Source organism: Patagioenas fasciata, chromosome 10 (assembly GCF_037038585.1).
Source record: "Patagioenas fasciata isolate bPatFas1 chromosome 10, bPatFas1.hap1, whole genome shotgun sequence".
In the NCBI taxonomy this organism is placed as follows: Eukaryota; Metazoa; Chordata; class Aves; order Columbiformes; family Columbidae; genus Patagioenas; species Patagioenas fasciata.
In genome coordinates, this window is record NC_092529.1 from 8,880,150 (window position 1) to 8,897,840 (window position 17,691).

General features: G+C 63.8%; 5 protein-coding genes across 7 annotated transcripts; 4 read left to right on the top strand and 1 right to left on the bottom strand.

The window, feature by feature from the left end:
* The first annotated feature begins 849 nt into the window (after positions 1-849).
* On the top strand, positions 850-4,521 carry NAA80 (N-alpha-acetyltransferase 80, NatH catalytic subunit). Its single transcript, XM_065845962.2, has 3 exons — positions 850-889; positions 2,534-3,273; positions 4,402-4,521. Exon 2 carries the CDS (start codon positions 2,543-2,545, stop codon positions 3,251-3,253), a length of 711 nt encoding a protein of 236 aa, XP_065702034.1. The 5' UTR covers positions 850-889; positions 2,534-2,542; the 3' UTR covers positions 3,254-3,273; positions 4,402-4,521.
* Positions 4,435-6,071, top strand: HYAL3 (hyaluronidase 3). Its single transcript, XM_065845960.2, has 3 exons — positions 4,435-5,325; positions 5,414-5,503; positions 5,622-6,071. The coding sequence occupies exons 1-3, from the start codon at positions 4,435-4,437 to the stop codon at positions 5,973-5,975; spliced, it is 1,335 nt and encodes a 444-aa protein (XP_065702032.1). The 3' UTR covers positions 5,976-6,071.
* Positions 6,072-6,411: 340 nt separating this feature from the next.
* On the top strand, positions 6,412-8,451 carry LSMEM2 (leucine rich single-pass membrane protein 2). Of its 2 annotated transcripts, XM_065845997.2 has the most exons (4): positions 6,412-6,520; positions 7,638-7,778; positions 7,862-8,071; positions 8,168-8,451. In XM_065845997.2, the coding sequence occupies exons 1-4, from the start codon at positions 6,499-6,501 to the stop codon at positions 8,302-8,304; spliced, it is 510 nt and encodes a 169-aa protein (XP_065702069.1). In that variant the 5' UTR covers positions 6,412-6,498; the 3' UTR covers positions 8,305-8,451. The 2 variants fall into 2 exon arrangements, with proteins under 2 accessions (XP_065702069.1, XP_065702068.1); XM_065845996.2 differs by having other exon boundaries at positions 7,862-8,451.
* Positions 8,452-8,555: 104 nt separating this feature from the next.
* On the bottom strand, positions 8,556-12,534 carry IFRD2 (interferon related developmental regulator 2). Of its 2 annotated transcripts, XM_065845993.2 has the most exons (12): positions 12,467-12,534; positions 12,105-12,221; positions 11,879-11,963; positions 11,623-11,747; positions 11,393-11,550; positions 11,115-11,165; positions 10,600-10,769; positions 10,383-10,488; positions 10,005-10,142; positions 9,734-9,862; positions 9,538-9,633; positions 8,556-9,372 (listed from the first exon to the last, which is right to left on the bottom strand). In XM_065845993.2, the coding sequence occupies exons 1-12, from the start codon at positions 12,492-12,494 to the stop codon at positions 9,292-9,294; spliced, it is 1,284 nt and encodes a 427-aa protein (XP_065702065.1). In that variant the 5' UTR covers positions 12,495-12,534; the 3' UTR covers positions 8,556-9,291. The 2 variants fall into 2 exon arrangements, with proteins under 2 accessions (XP_065702065.1, XP_065702066.1); XM_065845994.2 differs by lacking the exon at positions 11,115-11,165.
* A 2,520-nt stretch (positions 12,535-15,054) lies between these two features.
* On the top strand, positions 15,055-17,301 carry LOC136105837 (2'-5'-oligoadenylate synthase 1-like). Its single transcript, XM_065845709.2, has 6 exons — positions 15,055-15,315; positions 15,516-15,810; positions 15,890-16,077; positions 16,159-16,400; positions 16,488-16,620; positions 16,704-17,301. The coding sequence occupies exons 1-6, from the start codon at positions 15,121-15,123 to the stop codon at positions 17,205-17,207; spliced, it is 1,557 nt and encodes a 518-aa protein (XP_065701781.1). The 5' UTR covers positions 15,055-15,120; the 3' UTR covers positions 17,208-17,301.
* The last annotated feature ends 390 nt before the right edge of the window (positions 17,302-17,691 follow it).

Here is a 17,691-nt window from a genome sequence, read left to right on the forward strand (position 1 = left end):
ACCTTGAGGTGCTGGAGTGAGTTCAAAGAAGGCAATGGAGCTGGGGAAGGATCTGGAGCACAAGTGTGATGGGAGCAGATGACGGACCTGGGGGGTTCAGCCTGGAGAACAGGAGGCTGAGGTGACAGGGGCATTGAAGCAGGAGGCCGTTAGTCCTTAGGGAACTATAACTTCTGCAATACAGATGTGCAACAAGCACCACATTTCCTGGAACTTCACAGTTGCCATGCAGGGGTTCATCTGCCCAGAAACGGGGTGGTGGGTGGAAGGTTCCTGGTTGTAATAAATACTGAGAAGTTTAAGCAAGTGGCGCTCTCAATTAGAGGAAGGATCCTTAGAGAGCCTGGTGTGCCGCAAAAAAAGAATGCCTCCTGCTTTTTAACACTTCCAAAATGGTGTTAAGAGGTTTTCTGTCTGATTTTCGGTGTCAGAGGGCAGACCTTCTCACTGTCTACAGCTGCCTGAAAGGAGGTTGTAGCATGGAGGGTGCTGGTCTCTTCTCCCGAGTAACAAATGACAGGACAAGAGGAAATGGCCTCAAGTTATACCAGGGGAGGTTTAGGTTGGCTATGAGGAAACATTTCTCCTCAGAAAGGGTTGTTAGGCAGTGCAACAGCTGCCCAGGGCAGGGCTGGAGTCACCAGCCCTGGAGGGGTTGAACAGGCACGCAGACGAGGCTCCAAGGGACAGCGGTGAGTGCCAGAGCTGGGTCAGCGGTTGGACGTGTAACGGCTGCAGCGGATGATCCCGAGGGTCTTTCCCCACAAAAACGGTTCCCCGATTCCCGCGGGGAACGCGGCTCCGGCCGCCAGGGGGCGCGGTGCGGGCGCCGAGATGCGGCGGAAGTGGCGGCGGCGGAAGTGGCGGCGGCGGCGGGGCCGGCAGAGCGGTACGGGCGGGACGGGAGTGGGAGCGGGGAGGGGAAAAGGCGAGAGGAAGAGGGCGGGGGTGGGTCGGTGATGGATCAGTAATGGTTACTGATGGCCAGTGATTGTGAATGAAGGTGAATGATGGTCGGTGATGGTCAGTGATTGGTCAGTGATCGGTCAGTGGTCGTCACTGATGGTCAGTGATTGTGAATGAAGGTGAATGATGGTCAGTGATGGTCAGTGGGGGTCAGTGATGATCAGTGATTGGTCAGTGGTGGTCACTGATGGTCAATGATTGTGAATGAAGATGAATGATGGTCAGTGATGGTCAATAATGGTCAGTGATGGTCAGTGGTTGTGAATGAAGGTGAATGATGGTCAGTGATGGGATGGGGCCATGTGTTCGGCTGGTGCAGCTGTGGGCTGGGGCAGCGATCAGCAGGTTGGCGCCATTCAGGTTTGTGCCCCATGTGTGGGTGCGGTGTGATTTGGAGTGACAGGTGGTACAGGCAGCATGTGGATCCCTTTGCAGGTGTGCGGTCTGGTTTGGGTACCAAGGGAGGAGGGGGATGCATGAGGCCTTGGGCAGACGTGTCATTCACAGCGGGGAAGCAGAACCAGGCACTGTGGTTGGCCACGAGCCTGGGCTGCTTCCTGCTGCGCGGGCACTGAGGGCACTGGAGCCGGCAGCAGCGAGCAGGGGAGTGAGGGCAGGGGGAGCAGCGGGTAGGGTGAGTGGCAGGCAGGGTGAGCAGCCCTGCACAGGGTTGGAGAGGAGCAGACATGGGAAACTGGTCACCAGGGTGGGTGAAACTTGGTGGGGCGCTGCAGGCAGGAGGGCAGGCAGGAGGACAGGCATGACAGGGGCTTGCCCCCGCACTCAAGGCCCCCCTGAGTAGAGAGAGAGGTGCTGGCATGGTCCCAGCTGGGGGGACGGAAGGAAGAGCACCACCTGGCTGGGGGTGCTGGCAGCAGGGCCTGGGATGCTGCCTGGCCTGTGAAGAGGGGAGTGCGGGCTGGGCTGGAGTTGGGGAGCTGATTTTGGGAGGCCCCCTGAGGGTGTGGGGGTCAGAGCCAGGCCCTCCTCGCTTGCAGTGGGGGAAGCAGGGCAGTTTGCTCAACTCCGCTGATAAGCCAGTGCAGTAGTTCCTTCTTCCCTCTGCCTGTGGCTTCTCCTGTGCAAAGGGAATGGCTGCCGGGCTGGGAGGGGGGTCCCCACTGCTCAGCAGTTGTGGCAGGGGCTCCTGGCCCCCATGCACTGGTGCACCATGGCAGGGTCTGCTCTGCTCCGTAGTGCTGCAGCCCTGTCTCACAGGCTGGGGACATGTGTGACGAGCTGGCTGGTCTCAGGTGAGTGCCCAGGTGGCAGGGGCCAGTGACAGGGCTGGGGAGGGGACAAGGCCAGCCCTGTGCCTCGTGCCCCTCCACTGGTTTGGCAGTGCCAGACCACGTATGGGTCTCATGGTGTGGGTGCCTGATCTGGCACCACGCAGCACTTCCCCATTGCAGTGCCATTGTTCAACCTCGTACCCATCGCTAACCCCCATGAACCCATCCAGCCATGCCACTGGGGAACCGCGCCAGAGCTGGGGCTGGGCCAGCAGACACACACGTCGTCTGTGCCTCACGACCTCTAAGCTGTGGCCTCCTTGTTTTCCCATCAGTGAGAAGAAATGTCAGAGGAACTCAGTCTGGTCCCCTTGCACCAGAGGCCGGAGCTGCTGGAGGCCTGTGCTGAGCTGCTGCACGAGGAGTGGGGCAAGAGCCGAGCGTCACGGCTTCACATGCTCCAGCGCTCCTCGGATGCTTTCCCTGCCTGCCTGTTGTTGCTGCGGAGCCGGTGCCCCACTGAGGGCCCCACCGCCCAGGATGGTCCCTGCCAGCTTGTGGGCCACGTCCGGCTCTCCCGTGTGGCCGGACGTCCCCGTGACCTCTTTGTGGAGAGCGTGGTGGTGGCCCGGGCGCTGCGGGGCCAGGGCTACGGGCGGCAGCTGATGGAGGCCACAGAGCGGTGGGCGCGGGCCCAGGGATTCAGCTGCCTGCACCTAACCACCCATGATAAGCAGCACTTCTATGCCCACCTGGGCTTTGTACTGGGCGAGCCGGTGCAGAGCGTGGCCTTTCTCAGCCCTGCCATATCTGCCGGGGTGCTGCAGCTCTTTTCTGCTCCTCCTGGCACTGCCACCACCATCACCACCAGGCCAAGGGTGCTCTCCGCCACCCCGCCTCCCCTCCCACCCCCAGCCGCCCCCCCGCCACCCCCTCCACCAACTGTGGTGTGGGCAAGGGGAGTTCTGGCTGAGAGCATTGGGGAGAACCTCCTGGAGACCCCCCACCGTGACGCCAAAGGGCTGCCCATCTTCTGGATGAAGAAGGACATCTGAGGGGCCGGGACCCCAAGCTGGTGATTAAAAGCAAGTGTGGGCAGGAGCTGCCTGCCCTGGTGCTGCCTGCCTGACATTCTTCAGGGTTGGCACCAGCTCCCGCAGCCTTCCTGGTTTGTCCTGGGGTGTCAGTGTGGATGTGGTCCCCGCACCCTGCCCTGCCATGCCAGCTGCGCTCCTGCCAGACCCCTGGCTGGCCCGGCTGGGGCCTGGGCCTGGGCCCACCATCACAGCAGTGAGCCAGCCCCACTTCAGGCACTGGGGCTGGGACTGGTCCCAGGAGTCCTGCTCAGTTCCACCAGTGTGTCTTCCACCCAGGGGCCTCACTGTGGGGCAGCTGCGGCTGACAGCATGATGTGTCTGCCAGTGTGACTCCTGCTCTCCCCACTGAGCAGCCTGGGGAAACTGAGGCACACGATGGCTGAAGGGGCACTGGGGGAGCAGGGCAGGTTGGAGGGTGTCCTGCCTCGCACCACGAGGGGGACAGGCAGCCCAGCCCCCTCAAGGCAGCCGGCGGCCCCAAGGGCTGGAGGCACGGTAGCAGGAGCGGGAAGGTCAGGGAGAGCGCCCAGGCCCGGCGCCGGGGGATTAGCACTGTCCTTGTGGCGTCAGGCGGCCCCGGCCCCGGGCGAGTGGCCAGCACCAGGCAGGGGCACCCGGCCCCCTCTGGCCCTGCCTGCGCTGAGGGGACAGAGCTGCCCCTTTGACTCCACCATGCTAGCCAGGGGCTCAGGCCCTCGGCAGGACTCCCAGCCTGGCTCAGCCCTGCTACAAAATGGGAAAAAGGGGGTTGCAGTGTCTCTGCTATGGGCAGGGCTGGGAGCTGGCAGGGAAGCCAAGGCAGCAGGGCGGGCAGCTTGCAGTGCCACAGCAGAGCCGTGCCATGGCTGCAGTAGCGCAGGCGGGCACTTTGGGCACCAGGGTGCAGCAGGCAGAGGTGCCCACTGGCAGCCCTGAGGCAGGAGGTGTCTGAAACCTCCAAACTGTTCACTCCTGTCAGATTTTTGGGGTGGGCAGCATGTGCCTGTGGGGCAACCCAGTCCCTGTGGCTGATCCCTGCCCAGCACATGCCAGGGTGGTAGTGCCAGCACAAGCAGGGTGGCTGGTGCGCCCTGCCACCTAACCCTGCCGCTCTCCTTTCCCCACAGGGTGCCGGCCTCACAGGCAGCTGGCAACACAGGATGGTGCTGGTGCTGTGGGCCTGCCTGGCACTGGGCTTGGCCGGTGGGGAGAGCCCGGCTCCAGAGCCCCTGGCAGGTGGCCAGCCCTTTGCCGTGGTGTGGAACATCCCCACCAGCCGCTGCCAGCGCCGATTCAGTGTGGGGCTGCCCCTTGGCAACTACGGCATCATAGAGAACCGGGATGGCCGTTTCACTGGCCAGAACATCACCATCTTCTACAAGAACAAGTTTGGGCTGTACCCCTACCTGTCACAGCAGGGTGTCTCCCACAATGGGGGCATCCCTCAGCGCGTCCCCCTCGATGCCCACCTCGCCAGGGTGGCTGGGGACATCCGCCGCCTCCTGCGCCCTGCTTTCCGCGGGCTGGCTGTGGTGGACTGGGAGGAGTGGAGGCCCCTCTGGGCTCAAAACTGGGGGCCCAAGCGGATTTACCGGGTGGCCTCGGAGCAGTGGGTGCAGGACCGGCATGGCCTGCTGCCAGCGCGGCGGCAGCTCCGGCTGGCCCGGCAGGAGTTTGAGCAGGCAGCGCAGGCTCTGATGGAGGAGACACTTCTGCTGGGCCGGACCCTGCGCCCGGGGGGGCTCTGGGGTTTCTACCGCTTCCCTGACTGCCTCAACAGCAACTGGGCCAAGGGCACCAACTACACTGGCCAGTGTCGGTCAGCAGAGGTGCAGCGCAACAACCAGCTGGGCTGGCTCTGGGCTGCCTCGGCTGCCCTCTACCCCAGCATCTACCTGCCGCTGGCACTGCCGCCCGCCCTGCGCCGCCGCTACGTGCACCACCGGCTGCGTGAGGCCCTGCGCGTGGCTGCCTTTGGGGTACAGGGCCCCCTGCCCGTGGTCGCATACTCCCGCCTCTCCTTCCGCCGCTCACGCCGATTCCTGGAGCTGGTAAGCATTGCAAGTGTGCCAGGGTCCCCCTGGGCACTGGGGACAGCCTGTGTCTCTTCCAGCCCTGTCACGTTTCTCTCCCCATCAGGCTGACCTTGTGCACACCATTGGGGAGAGCGCAGCGCTGGGTGCAGCTGGACTCGTGCTCTGGGGAGACATGTCATACGCCCGCTCGGCTGTGAGTATGGTCCCTCACTGCACTGCAGTCGCCATGCGGTGATGGTGGCGCGGGCACAGGCATGGGGCAGCCACATCCCCTGCGCCAGGGCAGGTTCTCACCAGTGCTTCCCCGCAAGGAGAGCTGTGCCAGCCTGCGCCACTACCTCATGTCCACCCTGGGTCCCTACGTGGCCAACGTGACGGCAGCAGCCCAGGAGTGCAGCTACGGGCAGTGCCACGGGCACGGGCGCTGTGTGCGCCGGCATCCCCAGCAGCTGGACAGCCTCCTGCACCTCGGCTCCAGCGCCAGCCCGCCAGCAGCGTTCCGCTGCCACTGCTACCGCGGCTGGGCTGGCAAGGGCTGTGCTAGGCGGGTCCAGCCCAGCCCTGCCACCTCCTGCCTGGCACCCACCCATGCTCACGGCCTCTACGGGCACAGTGAATTCCTGCCCTCCGACACCTGCCCACCACGAGGCACGTGGGGCTGGTGACCAGGGCTGGGGACCGCTGCAGTCCCCTACCCTGGCAGCGATGCTGCCTGGAGCTTCCTGTGGTCTCATTAACTTAAATAAATCCTCCTGGTACAACTGGCATGGTCCTTGTGGGCAAAGCTGGGAGGGCTCTGTGGTGTCTCCAGGCTGGGAGCAATCGCTGTTGCTGCTGAGAGGCAGCAGAGAGCCCAGTTTGGCTCTGGACGGGCCCACTGGTGCCTTGGTTGCCCTGCACGTGCTCTGCCTTGATCCCACGGTGGGCTGGCAGTCCCTTCACCCTGGGAAGGGGGCACAGGGCACTGACACAGGCTGCTGTTCCTTTGCCACACTGGCACTGTGCTGCCAGCAGCCCTGACCATGCTGCTGGGCTACCCTCCCCACAGTTATTTTTATCCCCTCCCAACTGTGTTTCTCACTGTCCTATTTTAAGCGGTGCAGTTGGCGCACTGGGAACCCAGTGCCCAGCTCTCAGGGGCCCTGCACTGCCTTGCTGCCCGCTCACACTGCCCGGGCACGGGGAGCCATGCCCAGGGAGGCTGGAGAAGGTAGGCTGGGGGGCTGGTGGGGCCCTGGCACCCTGGGGGGCACCGTGGGGCACAGAGCCACGGGGCTGGGATGTGAGCAGTGGCCAAACGCTGCCCTCCACTGTGGGGGCTGCGGGCAGAGCTGCCTGCCTAGGGAAGAAGAAGGTCCTGGGGGGTGGGGCTGCAGGTGCAAGGCAGCAGGGTTTGGGGAGGGGGCAGGCAGCTGGCTGGCACACCCCCACCACATCAAACTTTCATGAGCAGCTGTGCCCTGCAGTTGAGGGGGGAATTGGCTGCAAGGGTGATGGGGGTACCCATGGGCCTGTCCCCAGCCAAAGGCAGAGCCCTGGGGAGAGGCTGGGGGGGACCCTGGGCACCAGCTGAGCCCCCCCAGCACCGATGCCTGCCAACCTAGCTGGCGGCACGCACCGCCCTGACAGCAGCGGCACAGTGCCCTGTGACACACCGCTGACTCTGGGAGGGACTGGGAGCGGGCGCGGTGCCACCCTGCCCTGCTCCACCACGGGCACAGCAGTGGGGCCCTGCCCACTGCTCAAAAATGCACTAACGCCCAGAAAAAAAAAACCTTCCCTCTACCCCAGCACGGGCATGGTTGCTTCCCAAGATGGTGCTTGCCCCCCCCTCACTCCCATGGGGGATGTGTTCACTTGGGTAGGGGGCATCAGGACCCCTTGGCACAGCACACACACACAATCTTCATCTGTGCACCCCTAAGCATGGTGCCCACAGTGCACGCCAAGCCGTGCCCCTGGCTGATCTGGCTCTGTCCTGCCTGCTGGCCCAGGGGAGTCCCAGCCGGTCCTGCAGCGCCCGGGCTACCCAGGCTGCAGGGTTGGCACGTTCCTGCCCTCAAGCCAGGGCCAGATTCCAGCCCCACTAACGAGGCTCTGGGATCATGGCCACCAGGCACCCGCTAACTGCTCCGATGACAGCGCTGGGGCCCGGGGGACACAGCCACTGCTTGCCCGCCTGTAGCCATGGCGCTGTGCCAAGGGAACACAGCTGCTGGCTGCCCGCCCTGGCACAGCACCATGCTGGTGTCACAGCTGGGGTCACCTCCAGGAGGGGAATGGTCCCCACAGGGCCCTCACTCACCCTCTGCCTTTGCTCCTGGTAGACAGCATGGGACGGGCTGAGAGTGCTGTGGCAGCAGAGCCTGGGGACCCTGACGGTGGTGAGCCCGGAGCCATCAGCCTGCACCCCGTGGAGTCCATCAGCGACCTGCACTGGGCCTCAGGCGGGCACAAGGGTGCCGAGGGTGAGAGTGGGGTGCGGGGAGGTTGTGCCAGCCCTGGCAGTGCTGCCAGCTAGGCTCTGACCTCTTCTCTCCCCTGCTTGCAGACAACAGCCCGGCTCTCTCCAGCAGCCTGCGCCAGCCCCCGCCTCGCCCTGCGCTCCTCAGCCCCCCGGTGCTCCTGCCCACCCTGCGCCCTGTGCCCCCCGCCGGCCCCTGCCCCTGCCTCGGTCCTGGCCACCCCCTGCTCCTGGCCCTGCTGGGACTCCTGGCACTGGCCAGCCTGGTCCTGGCCACGCTGGCCATCTACCTGAGTGGTACGTGGCACTGGGCAAGGTGGGGGCGGGGGGGCCTAGGGGCTGTGGGAGGGCCAAGCCGCCTGTCCCCAGCGTGTCCCCATCCTGTCCCTGCAGTCCTGCAGAGTCAGTCGGTGCGGGCGCTGGCCCAGTGGCTGCGGAGCCAGGAAGAAGCCGTGCGGCAGCTGCGGGCAGCCAGTGGGCAGCTCTGGGCTCGCCTCAATACCAGCATGGAGCCCGGCGGGCATCGCTGAGCTGCTCCCAGCACCAGCATGGGAAACGGGACACCACGGGAAGGGGCACCGAAGGGCAGGAGGGGGGAGTTGGCGGCCCTACCACCCCCTCAACCCGCTCAGACCTGGCAGCATAACCCCATGGGGCGCAGGGGCAGTGGGGGAAATGCTGGCCCCCACCCCAGGCTGCAAGACAAAGAGACAGGGCTGGAAGGACCAGCACCTGCCCCAGTGACAGCCCTTCCTCTTCGCAACAAGGCAAGAAGGCACCCTCCAATTAATCTTTTAATTACCTCCTGTAATCAAAGTCTTAGAAAATCACCACCATAGGTACATTCCTGGAGTGACAGGCACTCCTGGCCAGTGTGGCCCCATGCTCACCCGGGCAGCGGCCCCCGAGGCTGCATGGGGACTCGCCTGGTGTGCCAATCCCTCATAACTAACTTCCCCACAAGAGGACAATTTCATATAAAGCATTTGGCTGGAAAAGCGCTCAGAGTGGGCAGCTGCTAGGGCTGGGCAGCACCTGTCACCCTGCACTGCCCTGCCAACACCCCTGCATGCCCATCGTGGCGGGGGGAGTGCTCCTGCCACAGGCAAGGACACCAGGGCCAGCTGCCCCGCAGCCCTGCACAGCTCTGCCCTCCCACCCGGCCCTTCAGGCTGTGCCAGGCCACCCCCGTGCCCCACAGCACAAGGGAGGGGGGACATGAGCCCTGCCTCTGAAAGGGGCTGCAGGAGCCCTGTGAGACCCCTCCCGCCATGGCCCGGGGAGCCCCAGCTGCAGAGCAGGCACATAGCAGCACACAACCACCTCCTCCCTCCTCTTCTTTCATCCTTTTTTTTTGGTTAAAAAAATAAAAGAGGGGGCAGCCCCCAGTGGGGCAGCTCCAGGCATTAAATACTCTGCTGTACATGAATAAAAGCCCGAGGGGGCTGGGGGCACTTGCCCCTCACAGTGGTGGGTCTGCAGTCCACGTGGGCTGGGGGCTGTGCCCCCTCCGCCTGTCACAGCACGTCTGCCCGCTTGTCCCGCACCCGGCTCCGGGCTTTGGTGCGGGCTTTGAAGGCAGCCGAGTTGTAGAGGTGCTGGGAGGGGAGCGAAGGAGAGATGGGTTAGCAGGTCCCCCTCTGCTCACCCTCGCACCAGTGCCCACCATGCTCAGGGCTCCATGGTCACAAGCAGGTGCTTGGCTGGAGCCCACAGCAGCACGGGAGGGGACTGAGGGCACAAATCTGGGTGGGGGCACCCACCTTCTCGAAGCGTGAAACCTTGCTGGCTTTCAGAGCAGCCGCATCCAGCACCAAGGGGGGCCCAAGACCGAAGATCTCCCGCAGGAGCTCATTGTTCTGTGGAAGCAGGGCCCTGTCAGCACCCACCAGCACCAGCCCAGCACCACCCACCAGCACCACTCACCAGCACCACCCTGTGCGGCTTCCTAGTCCCTACCTGGAGGTGGTGGCGGATGCCGGAGCCCAACACCTCTTTAAAGGCTTGGTAGGTCCGCTGGCGTGCCCAGCTGTCCAGGTACATGCACTCCAGGCCAAATCGGATGGTCTCCTCCTGGTACTCCCCAGTCTGAGAGGAGAGAGGGGCATCAGCAAGAACTTGGGTGCCAGCCCTGCACATCCCCCAGCTCCCACAGAAGTGCGGCGAATCGCCAGGCAGCTGCCACAGAGTCGCAGGCTCGGCAGGGCAGGGCACTGTCAGCCTCCAGTACCTCAATGAAGCGCAAGATGTCCCGGAAGATGGAGCGCTGCTTCCGTCGGTCCGTTTTGGCTCGGTACTTGTTGCTCTCAGTAGCCAGCACCTTAAGCTGGGCACGTAGGAACTCTGTATCTTGGTGGCCCAAGTCCTCCTGTCCAAAAACCAAGGGGTTCCGGGGGGGATGCAGTTCCAGGCACTGCCCACCACTGCCATCACCAGGACAGGGCTGAGGGATCACCAAGGCCAGCCTCTCTGCTTGGGCACCTGCTGGTGACATCAGCCTGGAGTGTCCCAACACCACCAGTGCCAACTCAGCCAGGCCACAGGGAGGGTGCCTGTGCCCACAGCTCCCTGACGCTCTGCCGCCCACCGCCGCAGCACCCTGCCGTACCTCCATGTCTTGGGCCAGCTCAAAGACCAGTGCGATGGTTTCCCCAGCCAAGATGCGCAGAGCAACACTGCTGCTGGACAGCAGTGGGGGCAGCTTCAGCCAGCGACTGGGGCAGGAAGGCAGGGCAGTCAGGGGAGCCAGGTGCCACCCCAGGGGCTGCCCCGTCTGCAGCCAGCTGCCCCAAACCAACCCCCACATCCTGCCATGCCCCACTCACTTGTCCAAGATGCTCTTAATGTGGGAGGGGGGACAGATGGTGAGGAGCAGGGACCATGACTGGAGTGCACTGCAGTGCAGAGGGCCATGCTGGGTGGGTGCAGAGCTCCCCTCACCTGTGCTGGCAGGGCTGAAGATGCCTTCCAAGCAGGACAGGCATGAGATCAGGTCCTGGAGTGGGGAAACCCACCCATCAGGCCACAACTGCCAGGAACATACCAAAGCAAAGCCACGCACTGTGCACCAAAGGGGACCCACCCTGCCCAGGGGCACCATGAGCTCCCCCCTCAGCAGGAGGGTCCCCTCCATCTGGGACACTCCATCTTTGCAAGGCAGGTTTCCCTCCCCCAGCTCAGCTTCATGCTGCTCAGGGAATGGACCTGACCTGTGACTGATGTCCCCATGCCCCTTCCCCAGCTCAGCTCCAAGCTGCCCTGGCACTGTGGGCCGAGGGTGGCATGGCAGCCCCAAGGGTACCCTCCAGCGGGGGTACAGGCAATGCACGGGCTTAATTACCTCGAGGTCAGCAGCAGCAATGTAGCAACACATGCCCAGGGCCGTGGCACACTGGCAAGAGATGTGGGGAAAAGGCAGTTGGAGGAGGCAGTGCCAGGTCAGACCCAGCGCCCAGCCAAGGGGAGGCAGGGTTAGGGTGCCTCTGCTTTACCCCACTGCTCCCCAGAGCACCCAATCCTGCAGCCCACCCACGACTGCAGGGCTCTCCTGGCATCACCTGGGCTCCCCCCACCACTGACGTGTCCCTCATGCCCAGGAGGAAAGGGACCAGGCCTTACGCTCTGCCGTGCACTGGGGCTGGCCACGCGGTCTGTCAGGACACTGACGAGCAGGGGCTTCAGGCTGCAAAACACCTCTTCCCCCTCCGGACCAGAGCCCATCTGGAGGCAGAGGAGGGTGAGGACGGTTCCTGCCAGTGCCTGTTCCTCCCCTTTACCTGCGGGCAGCACGAGAGACCTCCCTCAGACACTGGTCCGCCAGCCCTGCCACCCCCAGCCTGCGCCCAGACCTTTCTTGAGACACTTCTCCAGCGAGTCGGTGAGCGTGAGGCGGCGCTCCAGCAGGAACTCGGAGAGGGTTTTGGAGGAGAAGGCCAGGCGCAGGCTCTGCAGTGCCGCCTGCCGCGTCTTGGCGCTGCGAGAGACAGCAGGAGGTCACAGGGTGGGGTGGCCCGGGACGAGGCAGGACCCTGCCTGTGGCCGGCAGCGCCGGCGGGACGAGCAGCGCGCCCGGCGTGCCCGCGGCGGGCGAGAGCCGCCGCTCACCTCTTGTCCAGCAGGCTGTCCATGTGCTCCTTCAGCCTGTCCTCCGCCTCCTCCTCCTGGCCCTGCTCACACGCTGCCTCGCTCCCTGCCGGGGTGGCACCCACGTCACGGGGGAGCCCGGGCACAAAGGCGGCGGGACAAGGGGTGGGGGACCCAGCAGCGGCACCGCCACCGCCGGGGGGACATTACGGGAGAGCGGTGGAGCGGGGCAGCCCTCGGGGCTCACCTGCGCCCTCCTCGGCGGGGCTGGCCCCTTCGCTGGCGCTGCTGCAGTGGCTCAGCACCTCGCTGCCGGCTTCCTCCTCGCTGGCGGGTGAGCCTGCTCGGGCGCTGCCGGGACCACCTGTGCGAGGAACCGGGGACAGGTCGCTGTCAGCGCGGCCCCGGCCGCACGGGGGCCACCGAGGCCTGTGCGGGCCACGGGGCCTCTGCCACCACCCGCGTCCCGCTGCCGGGAAGGGACAGCAGGGTGGCCCCCGCAGCCCCGTCGCCCCGTGGCTCCCAGAAGCCCCCCCGGCCCCGCCGCTCCCAGCTGCGCTCCCCGGTCCGCTGCCTTCCCGCCTCGCACCGCGCCCGGACCCCACTCACGCCGCGCGGGTCGGCGGGAGCGCGGCATGGCCGGCGCGCGCGGACCCCGCGCCCCTCCCCGGGCTTGAGGCTCCGCCTCTGGGCCCGCCCACGGGCCCGCCCCCCGTCCCGCCGCGCGGCCCCCTGGGAGCGCCCACCGCCGTCTGCGCGTGTGTCCTGCAGGGGGCGCGCTGAGCCGAGCCGGGGCTGCGGGTGTCACTGTGTCTCTGTCCCTGTCACTGTGCCCCTGTCCCTGTGCCTGTCCCTGTGCTCCTGTCCCTGTGACTCGGTCCTTGTGACCCTTTGCCTGCCCCTGTGCCCCTGCCCCTGTGCCCCGGTCCTTGTGACCCTGTACCTGTGCCCTGGTCCTGGCTTGTGCCCCTGGCCCAGTGTCCCTGTGCCTGTGCCCCTGTCCTTACCCAAATCCTAGCTCCTTCCTGCATCTTTGCCCCTGTCCCTTCACAAATCCCTGCCTGTGCCCCTGTCCTTATTTCTACCCTCACCCTGCCCCTATCAATTTTTCTGCCCCTGTCACTGCCCCTGCCTGCATCTCATTAGGAAAATCTCATTCCCTAACTATTGTACCAATTAGCCTTTATAGTAAGAAATGGTCTGAACTTTTCTTAAGATGTATATTTCTACAGTTTATGCTGTATAGTTAGGATTCAGTAGGCATGGTTACAGGACCTCAGGTCATTGGGAGGAGGAGGAGGCGGAGAGCCCCACCATGAAGGAGGAAGGCTCTGCTCTGAGATAAGACCAGCACCCCAGCCCCTCCGACAGCTCCCTGAGACCTGGCCTCATAGATAAGAACCTGTAGTGAGACTGACTCCAGTGACGTCTGGATGAGGAAACAAGGGTGACAAGTACCATTGAGCTGCAATGGCCTTGCAAAGCAAGTGGGGGGGTAAGTGGGGATTAGTTGAAACATTCTGTGCCCCACCACTCGAACGGTGTGAGAGCCACATGTGAAACCACATTTGGGGTGCCCCAATTTGGCTGAGATACCCTACGGGTACAAATAAAAAATGGTTCTTGTCATTCTTGCCTTGGCATCCTGTCCTCACTCCTCAGGCTGCACAGGCCACATGTGAAATGTTCATGAGTCCTGTCCCTATCCACAGCTCTGCCCCTGCCTGTATCCCTGCCCAAATATGCGCTTCTGTCCCTGTTTCTGCCACTGTCACTGTCCCTGCCCATAATGCTGCCCATATTCCTGTCTCTACCCCTGGCTCTGCTCACAGCCCTGCCCAAATCTCTGCGCCGGCCTGTACTCCTGCCCCAGTCGCTGTCTCATTGTCAGCTGATACTAAGGGGACACCCATCCTTGCTCCTGCTCTGGCCATGTCACCATTCCCGCCAGTATCTCTTCTTCTGTCCTTGCCCCTGTCCCTGCCCATCTCTCCCTCTGCCCTGTCACTGTCCCTGCCCATACCCTCACCCCTATCCTCGACTCAAACTGCACCCCACGTCCCTCCCCATCATTATTCATATCCATGAGCTCGCTGCTGTCCTGTCCCATCCCTGCCCCTTCCTGCCTCCTCTCCCTACCCCCCGCCCACTCTCCTGCCCACTCCCGCCCTGAGTTTCCAGGCCTGACATTCAGTTTTCGGCTCATCCCAGTTTCCCGAGATGACCCAGAGCAGGCGAGCGGGGCTCCCGTGGGCACCCAGCCCGCGGCACCCGGCCTGCCCGCGACACCCACGGCCCCGCGGGGGCGATGGGAGGGGCCGGGGGGCGGGAACAGGGACGCCGCGGAGCCCCCTTTGCACTTTCGTTTCTAGCCGGCAGAAGCAGAAACCGAAACCGGCGCAGAAATAGAAACTCCCGTTTCCCGGCTCTGCCGCAGCCGGCGCTTAAGGCAGCGCGGGCAGCCACGTGCTGCTCGCTCCGAAACACCGGGGTATCGGTGATGCTGGCGCGGCCGCGTCCCGCTGCTGTGGGGCACCAGGACCCCCGGTGATGCTGGCACCAGCCATATCCTATTGCCTGCAGTGGCAACAAAGGCTCTGGTGACACCAGCACCAGCCATGTTGCATTGCATTCATTGACACCAGGACCCTTAGTGGCACCGGTGCCAGGCACGTCCCGTTGCCTGGGGTAATACCAAGGGCCTCTGGTGACACTGGCACCAGCTATGTCCCAGTGCTGGTTGTGTCCCCTCCCGGTGTGGGGCACAGACGGGACACCCCCAGCCCCCGGGCAAGATCTGGCGTGGGGTCCCCGGGGTGGGACGCTGCCTCCTGCCATCTGGGCACCCAGGGAGCACCCTGTGCCACCACAGACTCCTCGGGCTATGAAGCCCTGCAGATCCCTAGACCCGGCCCGCAGGCAGCTGCCTGTGCTGCCACCACGGCTGTCAGCACTGCCCCTCGGCTAGGAGCCGGGGTGGTGGCCGTGCCGCACAGCCCCTCTTGCCCCCTCCCAGCCCCGCGGCGGTGGCACCGGTGACACTGGGGATCCCGTGGGCAGGAGCCAAACCGAGGAGCCGCGGCCGGGGAAAGGAGAAACCCGGGAGCTGGAGCCACCTTAATTTCCCAGCGGTGACGCCATCGGGGAGGTGACCCGGGAAGGTTTAAAAGCTGCTGCAGACGGGGAGAGAGTTGCAGGCAATAGCGGGCAGAGGGGAGGCTGCGAAGTAGGAGAGGGCAGTGGGAGCAACCACACCTAGCAGGATGGATGCGGGGCAGATGACACCCACGAATGGGCTGAAGACGGTGTCTGCCAACAGGCTGGACAGCTGGATTATGGAGGTCCTGCAGCCCAGCGAGGATTTCCGCAAGCAAGTGAAGGAGACTGTTAAGCAGATCTGTGACTTCCTGAAGGAGAACTGCTTTGAGAACAACATCCATGTCCTCAAGACGGTCAAGGTGAGCACTGCCTAGCTCAGGGACCAGTCAGCACTGCTGCTGCCACCCTTCCCTCTGTCCTGCCACTCCAGTTCATGCCCTGCCTCAGTTTCCCCTGGCAGCCCCAGGAAAGGTGGCAGGCGCTGCCTGTACGGGGGGCAGCAGTGTCCCTCTGGCTTGTCACAGCAGCAGTGCTGAGCAGGCATGGCATCTCTCCACAGGGTGGCTCGGCAGGCAAGGGCACAGCCCTGCGGAACAACTCCGATGCCGATGTGGTGGTCTTCCTTGACTGCTTCTCCAGCTACCAGCAGCAGAAGCAGCAGAGAAAGCGTATCCTGAATTTGATTGAGAGGAGGCTGCACGCCTGCAAACAGAGCCTGACATTCACCGTGGACATCAGCGAGCCCCGGTACAAGGGTCCTGGCAATATGCCACGCTCCCTCAGCCTCACCCTCCGCTCCAAGAGGACCTTGGAGTCCATCGAGGTGGATATCCTGCCCGCCTACGACGCCTTGGGTAAGGGCTGTGAGCTGATGCAGGGCTGGGCTGAGGCGTCAGTGCTGAGATGGCTCTCACCTTCCTTCTTGCCCCACAGGGCAAGTGAGACGGGATGCCCCCCTGAACCCAGAGCTGTATGTGGGGGCATATGTTGGGCTCCTGAATGCCGGTAGTGGCCCCGGGGAGTTCTCCCCCTGCTTCACCGAACTGCAGAAGAAGTTTGTGAAGCGTTACCCCGCCAAGCTGAAGAGCCTCCTGCGCCTCGTCAAGTACTGGTACAAGGAGGTGAGGGGCTGCCCAGCTCCCCTGGCACCCACCAGGCACCCACCCCAGCCAGCGCTCACTCCATCCCCCTCTTCTTCCCAGATGCTGAAGCCGCGGTACCCCACTGCAGATCTGCCCCCCAAGTATGCCCTGGAGCTGCTGACCATCTATGCCTGGCAGAAGGGTAAGGACTCCAGTGACTCTTTCGTCATGGCCGAGGGCTTTCGTACAGTGCTGGAGTTGCTGTGCCGGTACCAGGAGATCTGCATCTATTGGGAGACATGCTACTCCCTCCAGCACAGTCAGATTGGTGCCCACATCAAGAGGCTGCTGCGCAGCCCCTGGTAAGAGCCTTACCTGGTGGGACCTTTGCCACCTGCCCTGTGGCACTGCCCAGGGCTGATGGCAGCACCTGTCCTCTGTGTTCGCAGCCCCATCATCCTGGACCCTGCCGACCCCACGGGGATCCTGGGCCAAGGCAAGAATTGGGACCTGGTGGCGCAGGAGGCTGCCCACCACCGTTCGCTGCCCTGTATCTGTGGTGTCCAGCCCTGGGATGTGCAGGTAAGGCTGCCTGTGTCTGCAGGCACTGTGCCCCCCCCCCCCACCCCTGCCGATTTTGCCCACCTGTTCTTCTGTCCCCACAGCCAGCGCAGCCCGTGACAATAAAGGTGAAGAAGCTGGTGGGCACCAGCCTGAGCAAAACCATCAGCCCGAGCACCACCATCTGGAAGCTGAAGGAACAGATTGAGCAGACCTGGGGCATCCCCCGGTACAGGCAGCGTTTGACGCTGCAGGAAACGAGTGGGAAAACTCTCATCCTGCAGGATGGTGAGACCCTGGCTTCCTACGGCATCTTCTACAGCACCACGCTGATACTGCTGCACACCGAGACCCTGGAGATGGAGGTCTTTGTGAAGGATGACAAGAACAAGACCACCACCTACATGGTGCTGCCCACCGACACCGTCCGTCAGTTGAAGGAGAAGATCCATGCTCGGCAGGGGCCTCCAGCCAACCAGCAGCGCCTGACGTATGGTTCCAAGGAGCTGGAGGACCAGTACACGATGGCACACTACGACGTCCAGCCCAGGAGCACCATCTTCATGCTTCTGCGACTCCGGGGGGGTGTTGGCCCCTGGCATCCCTAGTTCCCTGTCTGCTCACCCTCCTGAGCATCGCCCCTGGCACCAACTCTCACCTCTGTACCCCCCGTCATGCTGCAAATAAACTAACCTCTCTAGATCCTTGTGCTGCTCATTAGGTTGGGGTGGTTCCAAGTGGCATAGGAGTGGTTGTCAGGCAGGGACCCTGTTCCCCACTGGGATGAGGGGGGGCTTCCATGCCACAAGCTGCTGGGATGGCACAGGGACACATGGGTGCAGAGCAGTGCTGCTGCCTGAGCTTGAGGTGGCCAGTGGGGTCAGGGAAGCCAGCCGGGTGCCAGCTGGACCTCAGGAAAAAAAACAGCTCCATCCTCCGCCTGTAGCAGCTTTTAAACCTTCCCAGACCACCACCCCAATGACTGTCAAGCAGTTAAGGTGGTCGTGGCTCCCTAGGGGGGCTCTGCCCAGGGTGTCCCCTGGGTGTCCAGCTGGCAGAAGGCAGTGTCCCAGGGCTGGAGGTGCCATGCCT

Bases quoted from the DNA above. Each gene is read 5' to 3' on its own strand.
- NAA80 (XM_065845962.2), top strand. From the start codon at position 2,543: ATGTCAGAGGAACTCAGTCTGGTCCCCTTGCACCAGAGGCCGGAGCTG.
- IFRD2 (XM_065845993.2), bottom strand. From the start codon at position 12,494: ATGCCGCGCTCCCGCCGACCCGCGCGGC. The intron at 10,143-10,382 runs GTACGGCAGGGT...GTTTTTGGACAG, and splicing joins AGCTGGCCCAAGACATGGAG to GAGGACTTGGGCCACCAAGA. The intron at 9,863-10,004 runs GTACTGGAGGCT...CTCTCCTCTCAG, and splicing joins ACATCTTGCGCTTCATTGAG to ACTGGGGAGTACCAGGAGGA.
- LOC136105837 (XM_065845709.2), top strand. From the start codon at position 15,121: ATGGATGCGGGGCAGATGACACCCACGAATGGGCTGAAGACGGTGTCT. The intron at 15,811-15,889 runs GTAAGGGCTGTG...CTTGCCCCACAG, and splicing joins GCCCGCCTACGACGCCTTGG to GGCAAGTGAGACGGGATGCC. The intron at 16,621-16,703 runs GTAAGGCTGCCT...CTGTCCCCACAG, and splicing joins TCCAGCCCTGGGATGTGCAG to CCAGCGCAGCCCGTGACAAT.
- LSMEM2 (XM_065845996.2), top strand. From the start codon at position 6,499: ATGCCCAGGGAGGCTGGAGAAG. The intron at 6,521-7,637 runs GTAGGCTGGGGG...TGCTCCTGGTAG, and splicing joins GCCCAGGGAGGCTGGAGAAG to ACAGCATGGGACGGGCTGAG. The intron at 7,779-7,861 runs GTGAGAGTGGGG...CCCTGCTTGCAG, and splicing joins CGGGCACAAGGGTGCCGAGG to ACAACAGCCCGGCTCTCTCC.
- HYAL3 (XM_065845960.2), top strand. From the start codon at position 4,435: ATGGTGCTGGTGCTGTGGGCCTGCCTGGCACTGGGCTTGGCCGGTGGG. The intron at 5,326-5,413 runs GTAAGCATTGCA...TCTCCCCATCAG, and splicing joins CACGCCGATTCCTGGAGCTG to GCTGACCTTGTGCACACCAT. The intron at 5,504-5,621 runs GTGAGTATGGTC...CTTCCCCGCAAG, and splicing joins TGTCATACGCCCGCTCGGCT to GAGAGCTGTGCCAGCCTGCG.